Source organism: Chelonoidis abingdonii, chromosome 3 (assembly GCF_003597395.2).
Source record: "Chelonoidis abingdonii isolate Lonesome George chromosome 3, CheloAbing_2.0, whole genome shotgun sequence".
Lineage (NCBI taxonomy): Eukaryota > Metazoa > Chordata > Testudines > Testudinidae > Chelonoidis > Chelonoidis abingdonii.
Window position 1 is genome coordinate 101,519,069 of NC_133771.1, and position 25,640 is coordinate 101,544,708.

Below are 25,640 nucleotides of genomic sequence, written 5' to 3' on the forward strand. Positions count from 1 at the left end.
CCAGCTTCTCATCCACTGTAATCCCCAGGTCTTTCTGCAGAAGCTGCGCTTAGCCAGTCAGTCCCCAGCCTGTAGCAGTGCACATGGGAATTCTCTCCAAGTCCTAAGTGCAGGACTCTGCACTTGTCCTTGTTGAACCACCTCATCAGATTCTTTTGGCCCAATCCTCTCAATTTGTCTAGTCACTCTGGACCCTATCCTACCCTCCAGCGTATCTACTCTCCCCACCAGCTTAGTGTCATCCGCGACAAACTGCTGAGGGTGCAATCATCCCATTCATCCAGATCATTAATAAAGATGTTGAACAAAACCAGCCCAGGACCGACCCTGGGGCACTCCGCTTGATACTGGCTGCCAACTAGACATTGAGCCGTTGATCACTACCCATGTGAGCCCAACAATCTAGCCAGCTTTCTATCCACCTTATAGTCCATTCATCCAATCCATACTTTTTAAACTTGCAGGCAAGAATACTGTGGGGGACCATATACAAAAGCTTTTTGCTAAAGTCAAGATATAATCAGTCCACTGCTTTTCCCATATCCACAGAGCCAGTTATCTCATCATAGAAGGCAATCAGGTGGGTCAGGCATGACTTGCCCTTGGTGAATCCATGTTGACTGTTCCTGAAGGACTAAGTATTATCTAGACCATCCTGACAGGTGTTTGTCCAACCTGCTCTAAAAATCCCCAATGATGGAGATTCCACAACTCCCTAGGCAATTTATTCCAGTGCTTAACCACTCTGACAGTTAGGAAGTTTTTCCTAATGTCCAACCTAAACTGCCCTTGCTGCAATTTAAGTCCATTGCTTCTTGTCCTATCCTCAGAGGTTAAGAAAGAACAATTTTTCTCCCTCCTCCTTGTAACAACCTTTTATGTACTTGAAAACTGTTATCATGTCCCTCTCAGTCTTCTCTTCTCCAGACTAAACAAACCAATTTTTTCCTCTTCCCTCATAGGTCATGTTTTTCTAGACCTTTAATCATTTTTTGCTCTTCTCTGGACTTCTCCAATTTGTCCACAATCTTTTCCTGAAATGTGGCGCCCAGAACAAAAATTGGAACCAATACTGTCAGTTAATCAGTTGGACTGAGCAGAAGAATTCAGATTTTGATGTCTTGAAACCTGCCTACAATACTCCTGCTTAATAAATCCCCAGGAAGGGACCCATTCCCTCATAGGTCATGTTTTCTAGACCTTTAATCATTTTTTTTTGCTGACTCTTCTCTGGACTTTCCCCAATTTGTCCACATCTTTCCTGAAATGTGGTGCCAGAACTGGACACAATACTCCAGTTGAGGCCTAATCAGCATGGAGTAGAGTGGAAGAATTACTTCTCATGTCTTGCTTACAACACTCCTGCTAATACATCCCAGAATGATTTTTTTTTTTTGCAACAGTGTTACACTGTTGAACTCATATTTAGCTTGTGATCCACTATGACCCCCAGATCCCTTTCACAGTACTCCTTCCTAGGCAGTCATTTCCCATTTTGTATGTGTGCAACTGATTGTTCCTTCCTAAGTGGAGTACTTTGCATTTGTCCTTATTGAATTTTCATTCTGTTTATTTCAGATCATTTCTCCAGTTTGTCAAGATCGTTTTGAATTTTAATCCTATCCTCCAAAGCACTTGCAACCCCTCCCAGCATGGTATCGTCAACAAACTTTATAAGTGTACGATCTATGCCATTATCTAAATCATTGATGAAGATACTGAACAGAATCAGACCCAGAACCGATCCCGTTATGACCTTCCAGCATGACTGTGATCCATCGATAACTACTCTCTTGGAACAATTTTCCAACCAGTTATGCACCTACCTTATAGTAGTTCCATCTAGGTTGCATTTCCCTAGTTTGTTTATGAGAAGGTCATGCGATACAGTATCAAAAACCTTACTAAAGTCAAGATACACCATGTCCACCACTTCTCTCCATCTACAAGGCTTGTTACCCTGTCAAAGAAAGCTATCAGGTTAGTCTGACATGATTTGTTCTTGACAAATCTATGCTGACTGTTATTTATTACCTTATTATTTTCTAGGTGTCTGCAAATTGATTGCTTAATTATTTGCTCCATTATCTTTCTGTGTACAAAAGTTAAGCTGACTGGTCTGTAATTCCCCGGTTGTCCTTATTTCCCTTTATATGTCTTCCGTCTTCCATGACTTTCAAAGATAATTGCTAATGGCTTAGATATCTTCTCAGTCAGCTCCTTGAGTATTCTTGGATGCACTTCATCAGGCCCCAATGATTTGAAAACATCTAACTTGCCTAAGCAATTTTTGACTTGTTCTTTCCCTATTTTAGACTCTGAACCTATCTCATTTTCACTGGCATTCTCTATGGTAGATGTCCAATCGCCACCAACCTTCTTGGTGAAAACCAAAACAAAGAAGTAATAAAACACCTCTGCCATTTCCACATTTTCTGTTACTGTCTTTCCCGCCCTCACCAAATAATGGGCCTACTCTGTCTTTCATCTCCCTCTTATGTCTAATGTATTTGTAGAATGTTTTCTTGTTTCCTTTTATGTCCCTAGCTAGTTTGATCTCATTTTGTGCCTTGGCTTTTCTAATTTTGTCCCTACATACTTGTACTATTTGTTTATATTCATCCTTTGTAATGTGATGGAGTTTCTACTTTTTGTAGGACTCCTTTTTGAGTTTTAGATCATTATTTTCCCAACAGATGTCTGGGTCATTGAAGTCCCCAGTCACCACCAAGTTCTGTGCTTTGGATGATTTTGTTAGTTGTTCAAAAAAAGCCTCATCCACCTCTTCTTCTTGGTTTGGTGGTCTGTAGGAGACCTCTACCATGACATCACCTTTGTTTATTACCTCTTTTATCCTTACGCAGAAACTTTCAACAAGTCTGTCTCTTATTTCTATCTCAACTTCAGTCCAAGTATATACATTTTTAATATATAAGGCAACACCTCCTCCCTTTTTTCAGTGTATTACATTTATCTTCTGTATTAAGATGTTGGTGATATATAACTGATTGCAATATGCATATTTCAGGGATGGATAGCCATATAATGCCATGAGCATTTCTGGAGGGATACTCCTCATCTGGAATAAGGAATAAAAATCACGTCACTTGCAGGCCTGGTTTTCAAGATTTGAAAATATTCTCCTTGTATTATAGTCATACTTAATTTCAATGAAGAGAAAACACTCATAATTGTAAGAGCAAGGGTAAAACTGATGGGCCTTGATTTTGTACTGTTTCAGCCCGACTGAAGGTTCAGTATGGAGACCATATGTCTGAATTTCTTTGTTTGGCAAACACTATGATGTCTGGGGACACAAGGGAAGCTGACAGTACCTTCACAGTGGAAGAAAAGTCCTTAGAGGACTCTGATAAATTACTATGTATCTTTCAATACTGGAAACAAATTCGTTCCCTTTTAGGGTTTGTCTAAAGAGGCTGACCTATCTTTAGTTGTTCTATTTTGTGTTACAAATATTACTGTTTTCTGTTGTAATGTATAACTGACTACACTAACCCATTTAGGAAGATGTTGGTTCTTTATGGTTAATGCAGTTTATCAAGTGGGCTAATGAAGTGGGAAAGATTTAAGACCTTTTTATATTATGTATAACTATCCTGGTTCTTATACATACCCATCACCATAAAATCTGATCGCCTCAGATTAAGCTTTGCTCAAAATGTTTACTGTATAGCTCAGACGCAACTCTTCACTATCTGGATTTGGCTTGAAGCAATTATTAGAGTCTATGGCTCATTGTGCACCACCTGCTAACACTATGCTGGATCTGAGACGGACAGCATGAGAACAGATTTGTATTGATTACTGGGCAAAGCAAAACGGTATTTTTGTTTTTTAATGTCAATAATAATCTTTATAAAGGATTCAATGTTCTGCCCCTTATCTCATTTTTAATCAAATGTTCAGCTGCTATGTTGTTTAAGCTTAATGTTTTCATATATATTATAGATCAACATATGCAAGTTATACGCAAGGGACTGTCTGTTATTCTGTAGTTCATCACAGCAAAGGCTTTCCTGACCAGGGTGTATAAAATACTATACTACATCAGGTTTCAGAGTAGCAGCCATGTTAGTCTGTATCTGCAAAAAGAACAGGAGTACTTGTGGCACCTTAGAGACTAACAAATTTATTTGAGCATAAGGTTTCGTGGGCTACAGCCCACTTCATCGGATGCGTGCAGTGGAAAATACAGTAGGAAGATATATACATACGCACACACCATAAAACAATGGGTGTTACCATACACACTCTAACGAGCGTGATCAGTTAAGGTGAGCTGTTACCAGCAGGAGAGAGAAAAACTTTTTGTAGTGGTAATCAAAATGGTCCATTTGCAGCAGTTGACAAGAAGTTGTGAGGAACAGTGGGGGGTGGGGGGGGGGAATAAACATGGGGAAATAGTTTTACTTTGTGTAATGACCCATCCACTCCCAGTCTTTTAGAGACTGTCTGGTTTGGCCAATGTACATGGCAGAGGGGCATTGCTGGCACATGATGGCATATATCACATTGCAGGTGAATGAGCCTCTGATAGTGTGGCTGATGTGATTAGGTACTATGATGATGTCCCCTGAATAGATATGTGGACAGAGTTGGCAACAGGGTTTGTTGCAAGGATAACCTCTTGGGTTAGTGTTTTTGTTGTGTGGTCTGTGGTTGCTAGTGAGTAATTGCTTCAGGTTGGGGCACAGTCTGTAAGCAAGGACTGGTCTGTCTCCCATGATCTGTGAGAGTGATGGATTGTCCTTCAGGATAGGTTGTAGATCCTTGATGATGTGCTGGAGAGGTTTTAGTTGGGGGCTGAAGGAGACGGCTAGTGGCATTCTGTTACTTTCTTTGTTGGGTCGGTCCTGTAGTAGGTGACTTCTGAGTACTCTTCTGGCTCTGTCAATCTGTTTCTTCACTTCAGCAGGTGGGTACTGTAGTTGTAAGAACGCTTGGTAGAGATCTTGTAGGTGTTTGTCTCTGTCTGAGGGGTTGGAGCAAATGCAATTCTATCGTAGAGCTTGGCTATAGACAATGAATAGTGTGGTATGTCCTGGATGGAAGCTAGATACATGTAGTTAAGTATAGCAGTCAGTAGGTTTCTGGTATAGGATGTTGTTTGTGTGACCATCACTTATTAGCACTGTAGTATCCAGGAAGTGGATCTCTTGTGTGGACTGGTCCGGGCTGAGATTGATGGTGGGATGGAAATTGTTGAAATCATGGTGGAATTCCTAAGGGCTTCTTTTCCATGGGTCCAGATGATGAAGATGTCATCAATGTAGTGCAAGTAGAGCAAGGGCGTTAGGGGACGAGAGCTGAGGAAGCGTTGTTCTAAGTCAGCCATAAAAATTTTGGCATACTGTGGGGCCATGCGGGTACCCATAGCAGTGCTGCTGATTTGAAGGTATATGTTGTCCCCAAAATGTGAAATTGTTATGGGTGAGGACCAAGTCACAAAGTTCTGCCACCAGTTTTGCCATGACATTATCGGGGATACTGTTCCTGATGGCTTGTAGTCCATCTTTGTGTGGAATGTTGGTGTAGAGAGCTTCTACATCCATAGTGGCTAGGATGGTGTTGTCAGGAAGACCACCAATGGACTGTAGTTTCCTCAGGAAGTCAGTGGTTTCTTGAAGATAGCTAGGAGTGCTAGGAATTCAGCTGTATGGAGTAGAAATCCATCAACTTCATGAAAAAACTCATGCAGATACAGACAGACATCATCTTCCTTTCCAAAAGCAAACAGATGGACATCATACCAGAAGGACTAAACGTAAAAAAATCCATTGCAATCTACATACCACACAGACTATGCTGACAGATTGTGCCACACACACTAAAAGAAACTGCAGAACCACTTGATCAACATCTTATACAGCAAACAAGGAAAGATTAAGAATGAACTCTCAAAACTGGAGACTCTCATAAAAAAACAAGCTCTGGACACTGGAGGTTCCAATTCAGGGCATGCAGCGGTTGGTCCATGCCACCTCCTTCTACTCTCAATGCAGAGCAAGAAGAGAGCAGGGGAGCAGGTGCATAACAATGGACATTGCTTGCAAGAATTCTCCAGCATCACGCTCATGGAGCACATGCATACCCGCAGTAAACTACACATAGGGACCATCACTTGAAGAACACCATGTGTTGCTATCCAGGAATTTCAATGGTTTATAGGAGGGGCAGTCAACAGGTGGACTGTGAGCCAAATCCAGACTACCAAATGCTTTTGAATGGATCCCAAATATTTTTATTTACTTATCATTATTATTATTTTTTAAATTATTTTCTCTGGAATCTAGACCTTGACTATACCTTGACCAAGAAATTTGGACCTTGACAAAAAGTTACTGACTGTCCCTGGTTTATAGTTTTATTTACGGATATAATTCCGAAAAAGGAAATTAATCTGAGTAGTTATCTCCAGTGCCAATAATCGAATTAACACCACCAACAGCAAGGCTCTAGAATTACAAACTCTCCACCTCTGTGATAAGTAGTGAAATCTGGTTAGTCTGTATTTGGTTTATCTGTACAACTAGGCATCTGAAAGACTGAAATGGTGACCAATCCTCCAGATGTAAACATCTAAACACAAATATAGTCTAAGCTACTCATTCTACAGTACTAAGCTACTCTTAAGACTGCTTTATTCTGAATAAAAATGTTGTTTACAAACAGCTCATTTTCTGTACCTTAATGTAGAAAAAGTACCGTCCTATTCAAGCAAAAATATTGGTAAGAAAAAGTCTTTGTCAAATAGAAACCACACATGGATTTCCCACTAACAATGAGAAATTAAAACAGGATGTAGATTAATCTTTGCAAACAGAATTAAATTATCTTTCAACTGGGAGGACATAGGAAAAGGTCTCTCAAAGTTAATATAACATGAAATATTTTAATATGATTAAGGGACACCCCAAATAAAATGTAATAGCTGTAAGTTGATTTCTAATAAGCACGTATGGAAGGAGAATTAAAAAAATAAAAGGTCAAATAGTTTGCATATTCTCCTATTTCCTCCAAGCTTCCAATTTTCCAATCTTAGCTATGAAATGCATTATATTATAGCTGACTTAAAATATTGGAGAGGTAGCGCTATCTTCAAAATTTCTTTTTGACAAATACTTTCAAACCTCGCATTTCACAGATACCAAGGGAGGAAGTGAAATGAAATGGTTCTGAACTAGAGGGGTGGGCTAACTGAAACAGAAGAGATAGGCTGATGATTAAGGTAATGAGTATCTAAAACCCTCTGAAGAATTTACTCTTATTAACTACAGGTCTATTTGTAGTCTTTGTCTAACCAAGAAAAACAAACCTCCTGACATAAATGTCAAATGAATATCACCTAGGAATGAATTGCTCTATTAGCTGCTAGGCAACATGCAATCTACTACAGAAACAGTTTCTTTGTTTTTTAAATAAATACCTGATAGGAGCACCTTTGGCTTGAGCTGGTCTCAACAATACAGTTATGGTAGTAGCAGTTTCATTGAGAGATGCGTCAACTCCTTCATAGTCCGGTAAAGTAGGAGCTGATTAATGTTAAGGAAAAAAGAAGCACCAAGAATCAAATTAGCTAAAGCATTGTGAATTTTCATTAGATTCTGTACCTGCACAAACATTGCACAAAGTCACATTTTCACAGGCTGCTAGAGTCTTTTTGATGATTTTGCAGCCAGGCACCCACTGTTGCATATCTGGAATTCCACAAGTGGTAATAAAAAACCCCATAAATATCCCCATATCCATTAGGTTAGATAGGTTCACACAGGACAAGGGGTGGAAATGATGGGAGAAGGTGACTACATATGTATTCTTCCTCCATTTGCACCTTTCTGTTGTTTACAGGCTTCTGCGGAAAAGGAACAAAAAGTCTGTAAATCTCTCTTTAGCCTCCTCTTTTTACCTTTTTAATCATCCGTCTTCAGACCCCCACCCCCAGCAGCCTCCATAATCTCTCTCCCTGGCCCACAACATTTTAGGATCCTTTCAAGTTTCATGTTCACTCTCCACAGAAGAATAGACGTACACTACTAGATTGGGGAGAGTGATAAAATACAGCTTCTAACTGTGACTTTTAGTGAAGCTAAAAGTTGCTCTGCCACTTCTGTAGCACTGCTGAGGGATCCCACTGGGCAAGGAGGGGAGGCAGTAGTTTCCCTTTGAAGTATCACCTGTGAGTAATCTTTGAGGCGGCATTTTAAAGGGAAATGTGTGCCTCCGTTTTCCAGCCAGGCACTCAGCAACACTAGAAAAGTGGCTGGAGTGACTTAACTTCATTGCATTGAATTGGGATGTGTTTTAAGACTCTCAATTCAAACTTTTAAGTGAAAATAAAACTTGCAGGCAGACCATTTGGGAGGTTAGTGGGGGTGGGAAGAAAGAAAATCGAGGGCTAAATGGGGAAATGGAATGCAAGGGAAGGAGGACAGAAAAGGATGGATGAGTTGTATGAGAAATGAGGACAGCAGACAAATTACTCCACTTTAAAAAGAAATAAACATGTATTCGTTATTTAATTCTCAGAACTTATACTGCATTAGCAGAAGCTGGAGAACAAGGAAGTTCATTCCTAAGGGAATTATACTTCACTGGAAAATAAAAAGATAATGGCTTATTGTGGGGTCCATTAAAGTGCTCAAAATTGAGATGAAGCTACATGTAAACTTTGTCAGTGGTGGAAAATTCATCATCATTCTGCGTAAATTGTTCCATTGATTAACTACTCTCACCATTAAAAATTCACACCTTATTTCCAGTCTGAATTTGTCTAGCTTTAACGTCCAACCATTGGATCATCCTACCTTTTTTTGCCAGATTCAAGAGCCCATTGCTAAATATTTGTTCCCCATGTAGATACTTACAAGACTACAATAAAATCATGGCTTAACATTCTCTTTGTTAAGCTAAATAGATTGAATTTATTGAGTTTATTATTGTAAGCCTTATTTCCTAATCCTTTAATCAGTCTCCTGGCTCTTCTCTGAATCCTCTCCAATTTATCAACATCCTTCCTGAGTTGTGGGCACCAGAACTGGACAAAATATTCCAGCAGAGGTCGCATCAGTGCCAAATACAGAGGTCAAATAACCTCTTTACCCCTACTCAATGTTCCTGTTTATTCATCCCAGGATCACATCAGCTCTTTCAGCCACAGCATCACACTGGGAGCTCATGTTCAGCTGATTATCCCCCACAACTCCCAAATCTTTTTCAGAGTCACTGCTTCCCAGGATAGATTCCCTCAGCCTTTAAGTATGACCTACATTCTTTGTTCCCATACGTATACATTTACATTTAGCCATATTAAAACCATATTGTTTGCTTGAGCCCAGTTTACTAAGCCACCTGGATTGCTCTGGATAAGTGATCTGTCCTTTTCATTATTTACCAATTCCCCAATTTTTGTGTCATCTGCAAACTTTATTAGGGATGATTTTTTTGTTTGTTTTCTTCCAGGTCATTGACAAAAACAGCCACGAACCGATCCCTGTGGGTCCCCCACTGAAACAAACCTGCTTGATTACAATTCCCTGTTTAGAGTTACATTTTGAGATCCCTCAGCCAGTTTTTAATGTGTGCAATGTCAATTTTATATTGTTCTAGTTTTTTAATCAAAATGTCGTGTGGTACCAAATCACATGCCTCACACAAGTCCAAGTATACTGAGTCAACGCTATTACGTTTATCAATCACACTTGTAATCTCAGGGGAAAAAAAGATCAAGTTTGATAAGATCTGTTTTCCAGAAACCTATGTTTGTTTGCATTAGTTACATTATCCACCTTTATTTCATTATAAATTGAGTCTCATATCAGCCACTGATTTGGCTCATAATTGTTTTCAGCTTTGTGAAATGGCCGTATTAAAGTACCAAGTATATATATTCCTGGTCTGGACTGTATTCTATTTACACATTATAAATGTGATCAAATCATGACGACATTTATTTTGGCTACCATTAACTTTTAGTTCTGTGATCAGTTTCTCTTTACCTGCTCGGACAAGGTCTAATATAGAATTCCCCCATGTTGGCTGCAACACTTTTTGAGTTACAAAATTGTCGTCTATAATATTTAGAAATCCAAGGATATTTTAGTACTGGCAGCATGAGACCTCCAGCATATGTCACTCCAGTTGAAGTCCCCCGTGATCACACAATTTTTTCTCCCTACAGATTACAGATAGATGCATAAGGGGGTCTGTAGTGGACACTGACTAGTGTCCCTATCTTCTGCTTTATCTGTTAAGACATTGATCCATAAGCATTCAAGATCATTTTCTTCTGACTTATCAGTGACTCTGAAACAGACAATGGCATTTTTGGCAGGGTGCCACTCTCCTTCTCCCTTTGCCCACTCAATTCTTCCCAAATAGGTTATAGCCATTGATTTTAACATTCCAGTTGTGCAAATCAACCCACCAGGTTTCAATAATACCAACTAGACTGAATTTATGCTCATAAATGAGGCATTCCAATTCTTCTTGTTTGTTAGCCAGGTTCCTAACTTTAGTGCATAGGCAATTTAAGAATTTCTTCTCTTTATGTCCTTTGGTTTCTTAATTTTGTTCTCAACATCATGAACACCGCACAAAATCAAATCTCTCTCTTTTTACCTTCCCCTTTTGCTATTAGTTTAACCCTATCCTGACTATTCTAGCCTCTAAACTATAACAGGGTACATAATTCAAGGAGCTCTGCTTTTAACTGCCTCTACCCACTCTTGTTTGTGTGTGTTTGGAAGCAGGGTGATGAGGTCAGTGCATGAGGAGGACTTCATGCAGAGATTTAGAATAACATTTGGAAAAATTTGACCCCCCTGCTTTAGAAACATCTCAAGACAACAATGTAGCAGAATGAGGCTGTGATGGTGTGTTCACCCCATGCTTGCCCTGAAAGGGTTAATGAAGGCTAAGAAGTGGGCTAATTAACCCAACAGGCCACAGCTAAGAGATAGGTAATAAGCAATTTCTGGACTGAGTGAGGGTGCCCAGCTTGGGACGAACAAGCTGGGCTGGGACTACAGAGACAAGAAATGGGAAACAGAAGGAGGCTGCTGGGAAAGCCTGCAGTCACTCCCTGGGAGAAAGGAGGTATCTTTGGTCTGGCAAACCGAGAGAGCAGGGAAGCCAGGAATGTAGGACAAGGCTCTGGGGAAGGCAGTAAGGTCTAGAAGGGAACTGGCCTTGATGGCTGGCTACAGGATCCCTGAGCCTGAACTTAGGAGTAAAGAGTGGTCCCGGGTTCCTCTGCCAGCCACTGAAGGAGTGGCACTACAAGGCAGTGAATGGGCAGACTGCCTAGGATGGCTGAAGGAAGATTTTGGTACTCTGGGAGGCGAAAACACATTGAGTGACCTGGCCGGAGGGCTAAGTCATGAAGGGGCAGCAGCAGCTCATGGAACGAGAGAGGGGCTGCAGACGCAGAAAGAGACAAAGGATAGTATGCAACCAGAGGAAGGGGTGGTGTCCTGGTGATCTACTCCCCAGACTGAGCAGGAGGATGCGCAATCCCAGCAGTGAGTTGAGGGAAATAACCTGCTTAGCATTGTTTTAGGTTTTCAATTGATTTATATTTCTATTGTCTGTCACGTTCTAAAGTTAGTATGTCATATAATCAACTAAATCTCTAAGGTTGACTTGAGGCTAATTTTACTAGTTGCCAGCTCTATGAACTGCAGCCTTATTCTTTGAGAACAATACTGAAGGGTAACACAATTACATCTACCAGTATTTTCCTACCAAATTGTTTATATTTTTATTCTGCAATTCTCTACTTTTCATTACACTGAGATTTTTAAGACAATTAGCACCAGTATTCCTTGATTCTGCTTCCCTGTTCTGCCATTACATTACTGTGGGTAAATCAGTTAACTTCTCTGCACCTCACTTCCCTGATCTGTAAAACCAGTGTAATACTTAACTCGTAAATCATTGTGAGACTTAATGTTTGAAAAGCACTCTGAAATCCCTGGATAAAAAACACAATATTTAAAATTAAAAAATTGAAAACATTTGAAAATTATAGGTGCATAATTTTCTGTTAATACACCTGCATACCCTTGGACTTGTAGCAGTATTTAGACAATATATCCCAAAACATTCCCAGTAAAGTTGAACCGCTTTAAATGGCTAGAGTGCCTGGTTATTTGTTTTTCCTCTTTTTTCTAACGTCTTAGAAACATAGTGTACAAAACCATTGCCTTTTGTTTTTTCGGTTACCTGAGATGTTGGTTGTTACGTTGATTGCTGTCGCTGGTCCAAACCCTTTGACTGTGCTGGCACGTATAAAGAATTGGTAGGTAGTACCAGGGTGCAGATGTGAAAATACATGGTGTGTACTGTTCCAGACCTTTGACACTGTCTGTGGGGGTCCCGCCACTAGGACAGCAGGGTCAAATGACCTTATACTGCTATAGCTAACCTGTTAAAATGATTGATTTTAAAATTATGTTAGAGCTTTTGGCAGACATGGGCAGAATTTTATCTATTTTCTTATTTGTAAAGGAGATAGATGGCATGCAGATACCTGACTGTAGACATCTTGAGAACATGGTATTTGCTGAATGTTATTTTATTGATAGGTATTAAAATACAATCTGTTTCACTCTTCTTTACCACTATACTTACTTTTCCCTCTTCTATCTCCCTACATTCTTAATACCTATAAGCTAGCAGGGAGCATACCTTCTGTACCCTACCTCTTCCAACAGTCACATTAAAATACTGTCTAAAATCATGCTGGGGTATTCAAACCCAGCAATGACACAGTCAAGAACACCATTAGCACTGGTCAGAACCTGCACACACTAAAAATTCAAATATTTTTATATTTTAATGAACTAATAAATTAGTACACATTAATATTCCTTCCTCCTCCACTTTTTTTTTTTTTTAAAAGAGACAGACAGACAGACAGATAGACTTTGCCCCAGAGTCTGCACATTTTGAAAGTGCCTGCATCCAAGTTCCCTGTGGGCTTGGTTTTTTTTCCAAGGGCCAACGTAGTCATAAAAAAAGAATCGTTCTAGAATTTTCGTGCTGGCTTCCTTAAAGGGAGAGTAGCCAAAGTTATGGCAAAGGCTAGATAAGTCAATTTCACCATTAACAATCTTCTTCACATTTGTGCGTGTAACCTTCTCTTTCCACAAATGAGATTCCCGAGGTCTCCACTAAATCACGGCTTTGGAAGGCTGTATATTAATATTACAAGATTTAAAATTAGTGTTTCACTTACTCATGGATTCCATCATTTGTGATAGCCACACAGAAATGCTTCTTGACAAGGCCAACCAATACTATTATGTATTGCGACAAACTCTAGTCACCACAATAATTCTATTACTCTGTGAAACAGAGTAACAGCTAATTGAACAGAATCTTTCTGCAAACCATAAGCACATAAAATCATTAGTAATTATTTCCCCACTCTCTAACCTCCTTAGGGTGAACAAATAGCATGCGTAAAAAATTGGGACACTTTTTTTTGGGGCGGTGGTGTATATGAGACAAAGCCCCTAACATCACCCTAAGCTTCCTAGATGTTCTTTCTATTACCTCATACTGCGTAATGATGCCATTTGGATCCACAGGTTCCTTCCAGTTCAGGAAGATCTTGTCTTCAAACGGGGTCCCTTTTAGTGATTTTGCAGGTACAGGGCCAGGCACTGCAAATAAATTAGCATTTTTTAAAAGTAGGAACTCTAGCAAGAGAGAGAGAGAGAGAGAGGAGTAAACTGAACATCAGGTGATGGTATACCCCATCAATGACTGCAGTTAATGCAATCCCTAAATATTAATATTTCTTTTACTGTAAAAAAAAAAAGGCACAAGCACATCAAAGGGTGTACTCTTATCCAGGTATGCAGGGAATGCACCCAGTCGAGACTGTTCCCCAAACATGGTTTCATATGAGTCACGCAAGATAAATTAATTTGGTCTTGCAAAACAAACAGTGAAAAATACCAAACCACATCACAGTCTCAGTGTTTAGTGAACCTCACTAACTTTAATAATAATTCAGCAGAAGGATTTTGAAGACTGCCTCAAAACCAGCCTTCCATATCAAAGGCCCATAATCATCTAATTAAGCACACGTTATATTGCTCCTCCTGGCATCTACTAAAGATAGAAATGCTGGGAAACTTTGGTGTCAGTCACCCCCCTCTTCTAGCTTTGTTGTTTTAAAAACTAAAAATCTTAATTAAAAAACAGCAGTTCAACCATCACCGCTGCTTTTCAAGACAACGTTAATGCTGCAGTAGGGGGAGAACTGCCTGCTTCAATCTTTCAAATAAAAGAAGTTTTTCAAAGCTATGATCTGAACTAAGCTAGAATGACCAAAGTTTCTTATATCAATATATGTCTTCCCATCCCCACTATAATAAAGTTTGAAGAGTCACTTTAGGACCCATGACCTGAAGTATGATTCATAATAACTAGCAATCACATCAGTACTAAGTCTGAGTGCTTAGTTATCTCCCATTTTCAGTTTACAAAATTTTCACACCCCCTTGTGCAATATGGTTCTTTTTAACCATCAGCAACTCGCCTGGAGTTGAGGATGAATGTTTTGAAAGATTGGTGGGAAGAGGGGAGTGCAGACTGAATGTAAGAAAGATTTTATTTGCAAAGTATCAGAGGGGTAGTCTGGATCTGTAAAAGCAGCAAAGAATCCTGTGGCACCTTATAGACTAACAGACATTTTGGAGCATGAGCTTTCGTGGGTGAATACTCAATTCGGTGCATCCAACGAAGTGGGTATTCACTCACGAAAGCTCATGCTCCAAAATGTCTGTTAGTCTGTAAGGTGCCACAGGATTGTCTGCTGCTTTATTTTTAAAAAGTGTCTCAACTTAACAACTTGTTTTGATTTAAATATCCAAGCATATATTTATCTTCCCTTTTTAATTAGTTCCCTTCTCCTCCCTCCCCCCTTAATCCAACATGCAATGAACTTCACACATGACATTTCCTGGAGATTTCCTGCAATTTTCTAAGGGGCAAAAATAAATTAAAAATCACTGGATCAAAGGAAGTGCTATGCACCATGTTAGCAGAATCAAGGAACAGAGAGTACAACAGTAAGATTTATTTCAGTCTACATGGAAGACGTAAATGATGAGCTGACCTCTGGGATAGGCAGCATAATTTGATATATTAATAATAAATTCATGGAGTCAAAGAAGCCCATAAGTAAACAGATGAGACTCCAACCCAACTTCATAGGAACTGTTCATCCATCTGTCAGTTGAAGACTTGGGAGAAGTTAACTAAACGCACATAATGCTGTTTTGCTTCACTGTACTGACACAGACCGTGTAGTGGATAAAGGCTGATGTGCCATGACAGCCCCTCTGTGCTGTCTGTGGCATTCAAGGATGCTGCCATAGGCGTCAGTCTATTTTTCATGGGAATGCTCGGCTGCTTCTCTTCTCCACAGATCACATGAAGCATAGTGTTGCATGTAGTCTGACCCAGGTGATAGCTTTCATTTTACATCTCAATATGTGTATAAGAACGTATGGGACTGTAGCTAGAGAATTCCAAACACACTTGCTTATATTTTGCTAAAACAGTTTTAAAAATAGCATGGGGGCGGAAGGGGTAAACAAATGTCCACACATAAGTTTGCAAAGAAACCTGAAAAATTATTTACTGTATCTCATTGTTAAAGAGATTGTGCTGCATAAAGGAGTGAAACTGGACACAGGACTACAGGAGTCTTGTGTTTTCATGCACCCTCCCACATTTCTTTTTAAACACCCAAGCGGGACAAGCCCACAGACTGATCGCACTGCATGATCATAGTTTGCGCTTCTGCACTATAATATTCTTTAATAAAGTTAAACTGACTGGCACTACATGAGCCTAGTTAGTTACATGATTCTTTTTCCACAGGCACCAAAAAAGGACTGGAATAGAAGTTCAAACTGTGATTATAATAAACCTCTGCTGCTGAGAATGCCAGACACATAAATTGGAGGAAGGGAAGTAGAGGAAAAAATAAGTGCCTAGAAACAAAGGTTGGCAAGCGAGGAGAGGGATATATGAAAGCAAAGAAATTCTAAAGAGGAGTGTATCTGTAAACCAGAGGCAGATTCACCAACCAGGTTAGTCAAAATAAAGCCTGAATTCTCAAGTCCAGTCTCCATGTCTCTTTCCTCAGAGATAGTTTTATTAACAAAAATATTATGCAAAAAGAGTCAATGTACCGCAGGACACTAGGCAACAGACCTATTTCTAGGATTGCCAACTTTTAAATCGCACAAAACCGAACACTCTTGCCTCGCCCCTTCTCCTAGGCCCTACCCCCGCTCGCTCTATTCGTCCTCCCTCCGTCTGTCACTCGCTCTCCTCCACCCTCACTCACTTTCACCGGGTTGGGGCAGGGGACTGGGGTGCAGGAGGAGGGTGAGGGCTCCTGCTGGGGGTGTGGGCTCTGGGGTGGGGCAGGGGTGCAGGAGAGGGCTCTGGGGTGGGGCAGGGGATGAGGGATTCAGGGTGCAAGAGGGGGCTCTCAGCTGGGGAGTTTGGGAGGAGGTGCAGGCTGCAGATAGGAGTGTAAGAGGGGGATCTGGGCTGGGGGCAAGGAGTTCAGAGTGCAGGAGGGGGCGCGGTCTCTGGCTGGGGGTTTGGGCTCTGGGGTGCAGGAGGGGCTCTGGGCTCAGGCAGGGGGATGGGGTGTGGGTCCCAGATGCACTTACTACAGCTCCCAGGAAGCGTCCGCCAGGTTCCGGCGGCCACAAGGTGCATGGGCGGCTCCACACGCTGTCCTTGGGCCTGCAGGCACCACTCCTGCAGCTCCCATTGGTCGTGATTCCTAGCCAGTGGAAGCTGTGGAGTTGGTACTCAGAGCGGGGGCAGCATGAAGAGCCTCCCTGGCTGCCCTTGCGCCTGTGGGCTGCAGGGACCTGGCAGCTGCTTCTGGGAGCCGCATGGAACCAGGGCAGGCAGGGAGTCTGCCCTAGTCCTGGGCCCCTGCTGTTCCACTGACCGGACTTTTAATGGCCCAGTCAGCAGTACCGACCAGAGCCGCCAGGGTCTCTTTTCAACTGGGCATTCCGGTCAAAAACTGGAGCTGACGTCTAATCTTTGAGTCACTGCATTCACCTGGGTGACTCAAAAAAAGAGTTCGTGGTTCCATCAGACTTCTCTTTTCTCCTCCCAATCCCTCTACGCAATGGCCCCTCATCCTCTTTTGGAGCCCAGCATTTTATAAAACACATATCCGTAGATCACAGTTTCAGTCTTAATTCTGAATTCCCTTGTTTTTATGTGCGTAAATCAATTTTATTTTAGACAAGGTTTGTCAATTTCTAATGAAATGGAGATAGTCTCATACCAATGTGGATAGGGCTCCCAAGTTGTTTGCACAAAGAGTTCTGAACTTATATTAAAAAATATACTATAAATTGAAAGGGAATTTCATCATGGATTTATGATGGAAATGTCACTAGCTCTTTTCATGATTTATGGATATCACAAGAAGACATTTCATGAAATTATATACTTGTATAGGGAATAGCTGATAATTTATTCTTTTATATATTTATACAATTGCAGACTTTACAGAATACTATACTTAAAAATAACACAATCAACTGATCTGACATCAGAATAACTCTTTTAAAGCATTAAATTTGCATTCAATTACATCACAGTTATAAGGAAACTGAAATTCCCAAATAGCGTCAGTGGAATATTGTCCTGCACTAACTTTATAGGAAAGGCATTAACTACATTAGTTTTATTAGAACGTTTTAAAGGACACCAACTGCTATAAATGATTCCATATTATTTCAGTTTTCCTGCTACATAATAATGAAAGTGTCAACAGAATATTTTCTTTATTATTAAGGATACACTCCACGGTGAAGGCTGCATGGAAATACATACACTATATAGAGATATAGGCACAGTTATAGTAAGAAGAATTCCTTTGTTGTACAAAAAAAGGTAATATGTACCAGCAATAAACTGATAACATTTACTCGGGGGTAAATATCCATTTACAATACTTGCAGTAAAGTGCTTTGTGGTTGTGAAAATAGCACCCAAACTTCATTCAAGTATCTGATCTTTTTGTTCTTGTACAGGGGTTCTTGACCTGGAAGTACTGAAGCCTATGGGGATTGTGAACAGATGTCAGGGGATCACAATAACCCTGCCTTTCTCATACAACTAAATGGGAGGAGGGTCATGAGATGGTATGCTGGGGTTTTCATGGGACAGAAAAGATTGACAACCACTATTCTGGTGTATGTACACTATGGCTGCAGGCCTACAGAAGATTATAAAGCCATAAAATGGGGGTGGGGAAAACGGACAAAAGAATATGGAGAAAGGGAAAGAACTGAGTAGGTAAGATGAAGGAAGGAAGAGAAAAAAGGAGTGTAAGAAGGGAAAAAAGCAGCATAGCGAAAGTGGGAATGCACAAAGAGAGAAAAAAGGATAATCAATATACATGAATTACTTTAGGAGTAACTTGCTGATTAAATATGTAAAAACTAAAAGATGTAAAGTTTTAAAAGAGTATATTTAAAAAAAAAAAAAAAGGCATCTCTGTTACCCAACAGCAGTATTTGCAATTTTCACAGTATTTACTATAGTAAATACACAGATTAGGATTTGACAAACTCTTTCTTTCAGGTATAGGATACTACAAGACACAGTACGATTTGGAAATTAAGTCAGCTCCACAGAAATATTTCCCAATACAAATTCTAAAAATGGAAATACTGAGGAATTTATTAAAATGAAAAAGATTTGAGAGAAAAAACTTAAAATGGTCACTCAGGGAATCACAGAACAAACTCTCACCACACAATTACTACCTGTACACAGTTCCAAAGTACTTTCTGAGGTAACCAATGGGAGAACAGACAAGATGGGTATGGCACTGTAGAAGTATCCTTTTCAATTTGACCATTGATGCAAATAACATCCTGTAACAGGGTTGGCACCCCGCCTCTCGCATGTTCCCCCTTTCTCTGGCTGATAGTGCCTGCAAACACAGTTCTTTTCACAGGGTAGCACCCACCTCTCACAAGCACCTTTCTGGCCGATGGTTTTCTCAGCAGGTCTTCAGCCCTCTGGCCGAGCCACATACATTGTCCTCCCTTCCGGGGTATACAGTGCAAGTTTTTCTCATAGTCCTGGTATGGGGCCGTGGGTCTAAGACTTCTTTCAGAGGCACGGCCTTGTTCAACCACCCAGCCAAGGCCCATTTGGGTACCCGCAAATTGTGGTGTTTCAGCAGGTCTCCCTGGGCTCATCTTCAGCCAGACCAGCAGGACCCATTCTCAGCACCCTCGCTGGCTTGGCCAGGTTCTGTGCTCAGTCCCGCTGGGCTTCAGGTTTCCTGCACTGACCTTCTGCTAGTCCTGCTGCTCTTCAGCAGCCTTCCATGGGGCTTCAGTTCTGTTTGCAGTGAGCTCTCCACAGTGAGCTGTCCGTGGTACTGCTGTTCTTCCAACCAGGGAGTCATCCAGTGTTCACTCCTCAAGCTCCACAAAGCAACTGACTTCTCTGCTGTTCTGCTTGTTTTATATAGGGCCCTTCTGGCCCCCAGTTGGCTGCTCCATCAGCCCCTCTGATTGGTTGTTCCTCTGCAGCCACTCTAGGCTGCCTGGAGGACTTCTCTCTGCTCTTATTCTGGGGCAGGGTAAGGCAGGGCCGTGAGGCCTCCAGCAGGGTGCTTCTGGACATAGTCCACCCTGCCACACAACCAAATGACTTTAAAAGTCACTTCTTAAATCTGATACAAAGAACAGTCAACACAGGGCTCAAGGTACAGGGTTAGACTGGGAGGAAGAGAATTTGGAAAAACTGTGCTGCTACAGTTTCTGACTTCATTAACATAAAGCTGGAATGACTTTATAATTGGTTTCAAAGAATATATATTACTCCCAGTAAAGGAGAGGGGAACTCACGTTAACACTAACTCCAAGTATAAACAAGGTCACTGATATACAGGTGGGAAGATTCAGAAAATCAAGTGTTTTGGCAAGCACCAGTGGATCATTTGATCAGAGTGACAAGATTCAGTATCTTTTTTCATCTAAAAGCCTTCGTACTCCATATTCCCAATAATAACTCAAAAGTAAAATTCAAGGCGAGGTTTGTACATGTTATAGTTTTTTTTGGACAAATTCTGCAAATCTAACTGGCTAAAGGATTTGAGAAGAGAATAAAAGGATCTCTTGAAAAGGCAACTACTCAGCAACAGAGAACGAAACTCAATTCACATGGGCATAGCATCATTGCTTTGTTGATTCTCATGTAATACAGCAACTATGAATCCCTATACTAAAACACAGACATATCAATAGTTCCCTCTGGTTTATATTTCTAACCACCTACAGAAAAACTTAACACTAAATTTGATCTGCATAAAATATTAAAATTCTGTATGTCTCAAAAAAATCCTGTATATCAATCTCTGTGGTTCTCCACAACTACTTGTCTTCTCTAGCTATACTGTGAAATACCACAACCTTCTCTTCATTACTGCACTGTCTGAAACATCATTATTTTTCCTGTTTGCTGTAAAACTGATTACATGTTAGAAACACACAAGTGTTCCGCCACATCCCAGTTTTGATTGCAGTCAGCATTTACACAACTCACTTCACTGCTTGTACACATATACAAAAACACACTGCACTTGTTTCAGTTTTCTCTTTTATGTATCTATGTTAGGGTTGTCAAGGCGTTTAAAAAATTTAATCACGTGATTAATCGCACTATTAAACAATAATAAACCATCATTTATGAAATATTTTTGGATGTTTTCTACATTTTCAAATATATTGATTTTAATTACAATATAGAATACAAAGTGTAAATCAAAAATAAATATAAAGTGAGCACAGTACAAGTATTTGCACTGTAAAAAAACAAAAGAAATAGTATTTTCAGTTCACCTAATACAAGTACTGTAGTGCAATCTCTTTATCATAAAAGTTTAATTTACAAATGTAGAATTATGTCCAAAAATAAAACAATGTAAAATTTTAGAGCCTGCAAGTCCACTCAGTCCTACTTCTTGTTCAGCCAATCGCTCAGACAAACAAGTTTATTTACATTTGCAGGAAATAATGTTGCCCACTTCTTGTTTACAATGTCACCTGAAACTGAGAACAGGCATTCTCATGGCACTGTTGTAGCTGGTGTTGCAAGATATATATGTGCCAGATGCGCTAAAGATTCCTATGTCCCTTCATGCTTCTACTATTATTCCAGGGGACATGCATCCATGCTGATGATGGGTTCTGCTTGATAACAATCCAAAGCAGTGTGGACTGATGCATGCTCATTTTTATTATGTGAGTCAGATACCAACAGCAAAGGCTTTTTTTGGTGGTTCAGGTTCTGTAGTTTCTGCATCAGAATGTTGCTCTTTTAAGACTTCTGAAAGCATCTCCACACCTCATCCGTCTCAGATTTTGGAAGGCATTTCAGATTCTTAAACTTTGGGTCAAGTGCTTTAGCTATTTTTAGAAATCTCACATTGGTACCTTCTTTGTGTTTTGTCAAATCTGTAGCAAAAGTGTTCTTAAAATAAACAACATGTGCTGGATCATCATCTGAGCCTGCGATAACATGAAATATATGGCAGAATGTGGGTAAAACAGCAGGAGACATACAATTCTCCCCCCAGGGGTGCAGTCACAAACGTAATTAATGCATTATTTATTTAACGAGTGTCATCAGCCTGGAAACACGTTCTCTGGTATGGTAGCCAAAGCATGAAGTGGCATACGAATGTTTAGTATATCTGGTAGTAAATACCTTGCAATGCCAGCTGCAAAAGTGCCAGGCAAATGCCTGTTCTCACTTTCTGGTGACACTGTAAACAAGAAGAGGGCAGCATTATCTCCTGTAAATGTAAACTTGTTTGTCTTAGCGACTGACTGAACAAGAAGTAGGACTGAGTGGACTTGTAGGCTCTGAAGTTTTACATTGTTTTGTTTTTGAGTGCAGTTATGTAACAAAAAAAAATCTACATTTGTAATTTGCACCATCATGAAAAAGAGATTGCACTACAGTACTTGTATGAGGTGAACTGAAAAATATTATTTCTTTTATCATTTTTACACAGCAAATATTTGTAAATCAAAATACACACTGATTTAAATTACAATACAGAATACAATATATATGAAAATGTAGAAAAATATCAAAAATATTTAATAAATTTTAATTGACATTCTATTTTTTAACAGTGCGATTAAAACCGCAATTCATCACGATTAATTTATTTAATCAATTTTTTTTGAGTTAATTGCATAAGTTAACTGTCATTAATTGATAGCCCTAATCTATGTCCTTACATATACACGCACACACACACAATAAACAGTTTCTTTCTCTATTATGTGAATTGGCAGTTAGTCAGCTAAAGGTAATTAAGCCAGCTCTAGTTCCATACTATAGTTTGCATCTAATTAAGGAACTATAGTTAATGACATTTGAATTCTATATTAAGATTCATAACAGACAATCACTGAATAGCTTGATAAACATCTAAATCTGTCCTTTATTTCTGCTCATGTAGGTAAGGCTGTCTTGCTAGTGGACTTAAACCAGGGACAATAAGTCAGAGGTCTCAAAAAATTACTTTTTGTCTTTTTTAAAAAGTCAGCTAATAGATAATATATGTGCTATATAACATGCAACATATTCTGTTGAAGTTATCCTGAATTTCAGGTAGAATCTTGCAATGCTGAACTGAATATTTAAATATAAATGTACAAAATAAATTTCCTCCATTGAATATTCTAAAAAAAGTTCCTTAACTAACACCACAAATGGTCCTCGTGTCCTATATGAATATATTTCATAATTAAAGAAACATTTTTATCCGACATAAATGTTATGCATAGTGACATGGGCTAAATATTGGTCCATTTCGGTTAGTTTTTCAGAATGACTATTAAAATATTTGAAAAGCCCCAATTTTGGGGCCATTTAACCTTCTTACAAACTAATTAATAGACCAGGGGTGGCCAAACTCTGGCTCGTGAGCTACATGAGGTTCTTTCACCATTAAAGTGAGGCTTGCAGAGCTCCCCATGTCACCCCGCATTCTCCATCTACCAGACTTGGAGATCGGGGAGGGAGGAGTTTGGGACCTCTGCCTTGCAACAAGGTGGTAGAATAGGACCTTCTGCCCAGCGGCGAGTGGGGTCACAGAGCTTCAGCCCTGCAGGGTGCTCCTTCTGGGGCTCAGGGTTTCAGCAGGAGTGGGGCTGAAGCCCAGAGTCTTATCAGGTGCCTCCCACAGAGCTGAAGCCCCAACCCCTGGAGCCTGGCAGATGTGCTCCAGCTCTCGGACTTCTGAAGATTGTTGTATGTGGCTTGGAGGACCAGTAAGTTTGGCCAGCCCTGTAACAGACTGACTTTTGTTCATCAGAAAACGTATTTTAACTCACTACACCATTCCCTCCCACTCCTTTAGATTAGATATCATGTCTATAATAGCATTTCTGCATACCATCTTCATCTGTTTGAATAATGGTCTCCTCACTCTCCTTTCGCCCTTCAGGATTAGTTAGGATCATTTTGAGGCTGACATTTGTGTAAGGAGGCAGGTGATCCACCACATGCTGGGGCGCTTTGGGGTCCATATCCAAGCAGTTTGCTTTGTTCTCATTGTGACCATGGAAGTAGTGGTAGCAAATAGTTACATTGAAAGTGTGACATCGAGTAATATTGTAACCCAGAGACTCCCAATCCACTGCAATGTGTCTGGCCTGGATCTCAGCAATCTTCAGAGTTTTTGGTGTTCTCATGGGCTCTAGAAGACACAGAATATAATGGAGATAACACTGTTAACGTTTCCCACATTCACATTGACTTGTTAAGTGATACACTTAGAAATGTCAAAGCACCAGAGATACCCAGCATGTACAAACTCATCACTGGAAGAAGTGACACCCCTTGCAAGAAATACCCTGAGGTGAAATGCTACACATTTTCATTTCTTTCTGCTCCGTCTCTTCTCTGTAGGTTTCAATCAGTGATTAAGATTTACCAACATTAAAAATAAAATGTTAATTAGTGCTAAAAATTCAAAGCATTTAAGAATACAGAAGGCAAATTCAGGAAGAGTGACCAAAAGGCCACCACAGCTGTTGTTGCTAACTTCCCCCTATTTCCCCTTTATTGTTTTTTAAATGAGTAAATTAGATAATATATCACAGCGGTGAAGAGTCAACATGCTCTACGGTATGATTTATATCATGCCACCAAGCTATGCTGTATACTAATTACACTAATTGCTGTACTAAACTAGCAGTTACAAAAATGATGCAGATATTCATTAACGTTTATTATTTCGGTAATGATGCTATTAATTCAAGCAAGAAAGTCAAGAAATATTACAAAACACTTTTGGATGTTTACATCATATTCTACCTGCTTTCACCACCCAATACTTTGCCTGTGCATAGCTCTGAGCTAGTAATCAGTGCACCATCACTCAAGCTCAACTGTTATCTGCCCATGAACTTCCACTCAGCTAGAAAGTAACAGCAGAACATGGGATACTTGGCTGGGTTGCCATCAATCTATCATTGTCTCTCCAGCACATTCATCCCTCATGCAAGACTAACTTTTATAGTCAAACTTAATTAAAATGATTACACAATGAAAGTCATGACCACGAATATATATATATATAACACTAGAGCTGCACTAGAAATTTACCAAGGGAATGTTTCTACATTCTTAATATATATTTGCTTGACAAAGAAAATAAAGCATACCCTAGAGTCTGCTTTAACCTTGTGTCTTTGCTGATTCAAGGTGCAAACGACAAGAGAGAATACACATACGTGAAACACGTTCTTCTTTTTGGGGTGCAACTGTCCTGTGTAATTTTCCTTTATGAATCAAGAATCTCAAGTAGGCAAATGTTCTGTAGAAAGCACAGCTGGCCTATCCAAACGTGTGTAAGTCTCAAGGAATATACTCTATTCAGCATGCAGTTTACAAGACAACTGCAACCAAATTACTTAATTTTCTTTTCACACACACACACACACACACACACAGTTATGGATTAAAAGTCACACATTAGTTTTCTTAATATTCACATTAACCCATCACCTCCCTCTCAAATCCACTATGAGCTTGAATTTAATTGTTCTCTTCCATCCTTGAGTACCGAGTTACTATCAAATTCATGGTAAAAGAAAAATATTAGACTTTCTGGGTAGTGGCCTTCCGAACACATTGCCCAATGTGACAAAACTACTAGGATTGAGAGAAATAATTTAATGGGTGCATGGAGATCAGATGGATGATGGAAGGACATAAGCTTCCTTTGGAAAGTGAGCATTGGGTGTTACTTGTCTGAAAAACAGTAGTTATAAAGAAGAGCAGTAACTTGATAGTTCCTCAGAATACATCTATGCTATAAGCTCTGCGGAAGGGGTTTTTCTGTTGCTGTATTAAAGGCACCCTCAGGCCTGGTCTACACTACGCGTTTAAACCGAATTTAGCAGCGTTAAACCGATTTAACCCTGCACCCGTCCACACAACGAGGCCCTTTATATTGATATAAAGGGCTCTTTAAACCAGTTTCTGAACCCCTCCCCGACGAGAGGAGT

At 40.0% G+C, this 25,640-nt stretch overlaps 1 protein-coding gene across 11 annotated transcripts in view; it reads right to left on the minus strand.

Moving 5' to 3' along the window:
* Positions 1 to 25,640, minus strand: part of PTPRK (protein tyrosine phosphatase receptor type K) — a 656,446-nt gene that overhangs the window by 96,274 nt on the left and 534,532 nt on the right. For 10 of the 11 annotated variants that reach the window (XM_075063932.1, XM_075063924.1, XM_075063930.1 and 7 more), the window contains exons 8-11: positions 23,522 to 23,824; positions 13,579 to 13,688; positions 12,244 to 12,445; positions 7,448 to 7,553 (exon numbers count right to left, since the gene is read on the minus strand). In XM_075063932.1, the coding sequence (XP_074920033.1) occupies positions 7,448 to 7,553; positions 12,244 to 12,445; positions 13,579 to 13,688; positions 23,522 to 23,824 (721 nt within the window). The remainder of the gene's footprint in view (positions 1 to 7,447; positions 7,554 to 12,243; positions 12,446 to 13,578; positions 13,689 to 23,521; positions 23,825 to 25,640) is intronic. The other variant, XM_075063933.1, reaches the window with a different exon arrangement.